General features: G+C 41.5%; 2 protein-coding genes across 2 annotated transcripts in view; both read right to left on the reverse strand.

Moving 5' to 3' along the window:
• Positions 1 to 886: 886 nt before the first annotated feature.
• cUnh15orf61 (chromosome Un C15orf61 homolog) lies at positions 887 to 2,222 on the reverse strand. The gene is made up of 3 exons (XM_080848261.1): positions 2,195 to 2,222; positions 1,315 to 1,649; positions 887 to 1,177 (listed from the first exon to the last, which is right to left on the reverse strand). Exons 1-3 carry the CDS (start codon positions 2,215 to 2,217, stop codon positions 1,050 to 1,052), a joined length of 486 nt encoding a protein of 161 aa, XP_080704387.1. The 5' UTR covers positions 2,218 to 2,222; the 3' UTR covers positions 887 to 1,049.
• A 369-nt stretch (positions 2,223 to 2,591) lies between these two features.
• Positions 2,592 to 6,329, reverse strand: part of iqch (IQ motif containing H) — a gene marked incomplete at both ends in the record, with an annotated part of 51,972 nt that continues 48,234 nt past the window's right edge. The window contains 4 exons of the mRNA XM_080848265.1: positions 2,592 to 2,706; positions 3,577 to 3,675; positions 4,660 to 4,721; positions 5,261 to 5,383. Of these exons, the coding sequence (XP_080704391.1) occupies positions 2,592 to 2,706; positions 3,577 to 3,675; positions 4,660 to 4,721; positions 5,261 to 5,383 (399 nt within the window). The remainder of the gene's footprint in view (positions 2,707 to 3,576; positions 3,676 to 4,659; positions 4,722 to 5,260; positions 5,384 to 6,329) is intronic.

Genomic DNA, 6,329 nt, shown 5'->3' on the forward strand with positions numbered 1-6,329 from the left:
CTGTTGACTATTTATGTGGTGCAAGACTAGTTAGAGTTTTACAAATGACTTCTTCAGTCTCGAGCTGTAAGTCTTAGACATTCCTTCTCGTGCTTACAGAAAGGAACCGCGCAATTGAAAAACGACTCTTATCCAAACGCGTCTGTCTCTCAGAATTAACCAGCACAAAAACCGACAGATGAGGCCAAAGGTCCATTGATCTGCATGTAATACATGAAATTATTACTCTGGCCTAATTGTGAGTAGAAGAGAGGGAGGCCAGGCCGGGGACATGGAGGCCCTTGATGAATGTGTTTAGCAGCTGAAGGAGCAGAGAAATAAAGAGAAGGCTGGGGGAATCAATAAGGCAGTTTGTCAAATCGAATCTCGAGTGGGGGCCATGAATGGGTACTTTCAACCGCACAGAGACAGAGCAGGGATAGATAGGGAAGGAAGGCCTTGCCAAGTCAGCAAAGCACATTATCAGAAATCAAAGGGCTGACAGTGTCAGAAGGAAAGGGGGTCTGGCGCAAGCCCTGAACCAAGGCCACGCTTTCCTCTATGGTAATTAAAAACCATTTCATCAGAGCTGTCTGCGCCACGCTCCCTAATGCTGCCTATTGACAATCTGCTGCGCCAGGGCAGTTAGTGCTAATTTGACTTTAAATAAATGAGCAGAGAGTATTTAAATTTCTGCATTCACCAGAGGGAAACAGAGCAAATGAGAAGAGAAGGGAGGCAAGGCGAGACAGACTTCGGATTCTCTCATTTTAAACTTGTCACAGATGAATTGCATGGCGCAGATCAGGTTTATTACACTGTAAACAAGTGTGTGTGACCACCAAGCACTTCAAATAATCCATCTTGTAGAATGGGACATTTTCCTCGCTGAGAAAAGACAATTAACTGAAATAAATCATTCTTTAATCTCTTTAAATTGCAAGGTTCAGGTAGAATGCTGACAAGGAAAACAAATGCTCCAGGCGTGGTATATCAACGAACTGATGTATTGTTTTAAGCAGTCCTCTACATTACAGAATCACTGCAACATAAGACAAACACACACAACATCAGTACGGCGCTCCCTCCCGTTCCTTGTAAAGGAAGTACACGGTGATGGGACCTGCTGTTGTTTGCACCGTTTCTGATGCACTGATCATCATCAATGACCCAAGCCCATAGGCCAGGCAAGGTAAACCTGAAAGAAAATTAAAAAAGGGAAACATAATCAAAGTTTAATAAACGAATAACACGAAATACAGAGAAAAAGAAAAACATCATTGGATAAAGGTACGAAATTATGTGATCTAACTGACAAAGTGTTTGATCACTGACCAAGATTAATAACTTTCAGTGTGCCGAAGAATTTGTCCTCGAAGTCCAAGTTCTGCGGAGGTGCTTTGGAGCAGTGGTACTTGATGAAGGGAAAGCATCCCGTCCGAAGAATGTGGTAGTTGGCGCCCTGGACTCGCCAGTTGAAGTTTGAGCGTCCAAACTGGTCGTTGTGTATGGCGCTGTAGCGTACACAGAACGAGGTCCACGGAGGGAGCTTGCGTTGAGCGAGGTGGCATGTCAAAACCTCGGAGGCAAGGGGACGCGGACCTCTTTTCCGAAATGTGGTTGGAAACAGTATCACTTTTAAGATGATGCTGTGTATACCCCGCAGAATTCTTATCATTTCAAAAATAAAAACGAGAAAATAATATTACAACTCCTTTTATTTAGAAGAGTAAGACTCCATGCCCGATTAGATAGATGTATTCCTTTTATGAATAGCCGTAAGTGTGAGGAATACACATCCATGATTGAGTGACATCATCTGTCAAGTGAGATCAAGCTGTCATATCAGGCAATTATTCTGGTTTGTTTATCAATACATTGTCGCTGAGCTGTATATCCTCTATGTTGATTTTGACCACGTCTTCGTTACAGTACAGCCGTTCAGATCATAAACTAAGTGTATTCCTATGTCTTAGGGTTCACTTCAGATACCTGATGCTACATTTAGACATAGCATGTATTTCACCGCTGTAAACGTTGCAGTAGTGTTCAGGGCAAAACGGTAAGCCGACTCGCTGTGGCACAAAACATTATTTATTAAATTCCCATTGGGTATAAGCGCAGTGTTCACGACTACCTCACATTATAAAAAGCAGGACTCGACAGTTTAAATACCCAGTAATACTTTAAATACACTCGCTACTTCACGGCTCACCCTGTCATTGTACCAGCAAACATCTCCGTCCCCCGGAAACAACGCACTTAGTTACAGTTCCGGCTGTAAAAGCCATCAGTTAGCCAAACTGAATCACTGACTGACTACAATATTACTGTTTAAATTTGTAAATTAAATTCATTAGTTTAATTTCAATCCACATGACTTCTCTTCTTTATAGATAATGCACAGTCCTATTCTTTTACATTTATTATTATTTTTACCTCATTAATAATAATAATAATTAATTGTGTAATGTTTGGTGTGTTTTCAGTGAATCCACATAATCATCCCTAGCAAAAATGTATTCTGAAAGAAACATAAATAAAAGATGTAGTCAGAAGATGAAGTCAAACAAGTATCTTGAACACACATAGAGCTTGTCTGGTCTGTTGCTTCAGTCCTTATCGGTGCTGGTCCGACCATCTGTTTGGCCTGTCTTTTCTTGAGTCTTGTTCTGAATGGTAAGACCCAACACAGCCTCGATGTCCTTGATCATGTCCTTCAGAAATGTGGCGAGACAAGCAGAGAAAGCGACGTGGATTTTAATAGCTTAAAGATATTGCTGCATAACAACAGTTAATCAGACCTTTAAGGTAAAGGGCAACTGTGAATGTAACATATCCTTCACTGTGGCCCTGATAATACAATATGCCATTAAGCACAACATTGTATGTTACACTGTATATTCGTACAGTCACGGAATTCCACCGTCTTGGCTAAGGGCTCCTTCAGCTGTGTTCACTGGCAGAGTATGTGTGCCCCACAGAAACAGCCGATCATGTTGAACAATTACATTTACATTACATTTACAATTAGTCAACCAAACAGATGCTTTTATTCAAAGCGACTTCGAGGAAATTGCATTTATACATCAGGAGAAGTCTTGATGGGGGTTGAGTGTCTTGCTCAAGGACACTTACACACTTGGTAAGGAGAGGGGATTCAAACTAGCAACCTTCCGATTACTAAACGACTCCTCTCCACTCTGTACCACTGTCACCCCCGTCATTTAATCCAGAAAGGGGCCTGGCCCCTGTCCTAAGACCACACTGGCTCAAAAGCTGTCAGTTCTGCATGTAGGAATCCCACACATTTAGTTTTGCCAAGGCAGTATGTGTGACAAGTTTGTTTTTTCTCAGCCCCTAAGCTTTTCTGCGACACAAATGGTCACTCTGAAAAACAATAAACAATGTCTTCCCATGTGACCAGAGTGAGCTTCATCAGCATGGCATACACAAAATGTCTTTAAAATAAAGTAAAAATAACAACAACACACACACACACACACACACACACACACACAACAAGCACTAACAACACCAAAAAAGACAAATCAGAAATGGGATAGCAGGTAATCTTTAGCTCATTTGACACGGTACCTTAAAATTGGCATGTTGGGGGCGGAGATTTCCTGATGAATGACGGACAGGTTGCGAGCAAAGGTCATCAGAGCTCCCTGGAGATCCTCACACAGTGTTCTGTTAACGGCACACAGAAAACAAATGACTTTACTAATGACCCTCTCACTGACGTCCGAAAACACACACACACACACACACACACACACACACACACACACACACACACACACACACACACACACACACACACACACACACACACACACACACACACACACACACACACACACACACACACAGACAACCAAACAATCACCTTGTTTGGCTATTAGAAGTGGCTAGAGGGAGTTTAATGAGCGAGCTGCCATGTGATTGGGCATGGGAGTGTGTGTGTGTGTGTGTGTGTGTGTGTGTGTGTGTGGGGGGGGGGGGTTGAAAGGGAAGCTGCTGTTTTCACGCAGGAAGCCGTGGGAACACAGGAGGATCACGTTACAAATTACAAAAATGCAAGAGTAGTCAACCGTCATAAGTCATAGTCTCAGTGTGTTGGAGCAATTAACTGAGTAACTGAGTAGTCTTTCCATAGCTGAGGTGTCCAACCAATTAAAAATGTCGATATGGTCCAATCAGGACATCACCAACCGATCAGGAGGATCATAAAAGAAGGGCATGCCTGCCAGAGAATTATTTTCTTACGCTGATGACAGGGAGTGGCTTCCATCAAAGATGCCTGACAGCATCGGCTGCTTCATAGAGGGTGATTAAAAGCAATAGAATGTGTTCTTGTGTAAAGCATATTTGATAAGGGGGACACAGACACACCAGCAGCACATTATAATTAATAAATCATTTGAATGATACAACAATCATTAATTGTGTTTTTCTCCAGGATTGTTGACCAAATGCCACGACAAGTTGGAAGTGGCGATGACAGTCAAGGCATGATATACCTACACAGATATCTGTTGTGTATCTGTCTATGTGTGTGTGTGTGTTTGAGTGTGTGTGTGTGTGTGTGTGTGTGTGTGTGTGTGTGTGTGTGTGCATCTGTCTATGAGTGTGTGTGTGTGAGTGTGTGTGTGCGCGCTGCCGTGTACTCACACCATCCCCAAACTGTATCTCTCTGTGCTGTCATGAAGGGCAAACAGGGTACCTTGCCTTTCCTACAAACATAAGCCATACATCAGCATGATATTCATGTTTAAAGCCCACACACATTCCTTTCATTTGATATTTATTTGTTCATGATTACAGCCCACACACACTCCTTTGGTTTGATATTTATTTGTGGATTAAAGGGTTAGTTCACCATATCATCATAACACAACCCAAAAAGCAGACGTCGAGCCTGAGGGTGGTCCCTAATACCTTGATGTCAAAGCCTATGCCCTGGGCCTTACACATTTACATTTTTACATTTAATCATTAAGCAGACACTTTTATCCAAAGAGACTTACAAGGATGTATACACATTTTGACCTTTATACACTGATGGCACACTGCACATCAGGAGCGATTAGGGGTTCAGTGTCTTGCTCAAGGACGCTTCGACAGGGAATCGAACTAGCAACCTTCTGATTACTGAACGACTTCTCTACCTCTTGTACCCATGGACGGATTAAGAAACCACGGGCCCCTGGGCCTCGACATGTTAAAGGCCCCACTGTGTAGTGTACCATTGTGGACAGGTGTGTGTGATTACCTTGATGTCAAAGCCTATGCCCTGGGCCTTACACATCTGGAAGAAGACGCTGTAGTGCACCATGGACAGGTTGGTGTGAAGGAGCCGATGGCCAATCACAGCGTAGCGACTGGTCACAGGTGCCTTAGGAAGAGGTCAAGAGGTCAAGTCAGAGGTAAACATAAATATACATACAAACACATGCATGGACACATGCATTTTCTCTCTCTCTCGCTCTCACTCACACACACACACTCTGTGTATATATATGGGCCATTCTACCGAATTGGTGCAAAGTCAGGTCGGAAATATTTGGATTTTTTTTATGTTTTATTCCCAAAACTGTGTCCGTATGTATATTGTACCATATCTAAAGTACACATATCTAGCAAAAGAACAGTCAATTTTTATATTGTATTTTCAGAATGTGTTGGAACGTTTTTCCTCTTCCAAAAATTGTCACTACCGAAACATCACATTTACTATAGTAAAAAAGTATTATTATTGACCTGTTCAGATTGTGTTTTTTTCCTTTCTCTGAAGGGTATTTTTACAAATATTTCTTGAAGGTTTTTACAATGAAATCCATAAAAATGAATTATTTACCAAATTTTCAAGTTCAATTTATAGAATTCATCAAAATCTAAGTGCAATATTTCTTTGTAAAATGCAAAATACTGATCATATTGATTCCAGAGTTCTTGATTGATGACATTGAACATACATTAATCCAATCAGTATCATAACATTTTAGTTGATTACTCAATATACTTAATTTTTTACAAAACATCCTGTTTTTCGGTAGTGCTGCACTGTTTCGGTAGTGACATCCAGTGTTTCGGTAGTGACTGCACTGTTGGATGGATGTTCATTTCTCTCCCAAAATCTTCCAAAAGGTGCTCTGGGCCGCTCTTTAGTCCACACAACACATTTATTTAAAAATTATGGGATTTAACTACTTACCATTTCATTTTGTCACTACCGAAATCATCAGGTCACTACCATATGTTTCGGTAGTGACTGTTTCGGTAGTGACAATTCTAGCTAACTTTAAGCATAAATAAAGAATTCTAGCAAGCACACGGCTTGC

The sequence above is a fragment of the Sprattus sprattus genome (assembly GCF_963457725.1).
Source record: "Sprattus sprattus genome assembly, chromosome: 11".
Classification (NCBI taxonomy): Eukaryota; Metazoa; Chordata; class Actinopteri; order Clupeiformes; family Clupeidae; genus Sprattus; species Sprattus sprattus.

What these genes read in the sequence shown, in the direction of transcription:
- cUnh15orf61 (XM_080848261.1), bottom strand. Translation starts at nt 2,217, where the DNA reads ATGTTTGCTGGTACAATGACAGG. An exon ending in TTTGCTGGTACAATGACAGG is followed by an intron (nt 1,650 to 2,194) that starts GTGAGCCGTGAA and finishes TGAAATGATAAG; the next exon opens with AATTCTGCGGGGTATACACA. An exon ending in ACTGAAAGTTATTAATCTTG is followed by an intron (nt 1,178 to 1,314) that starts GTCAGTGATCAA and finishes ATTTTCTTTCAG; the next exon opens with GTTTACCTTGCCTGGCCTAT.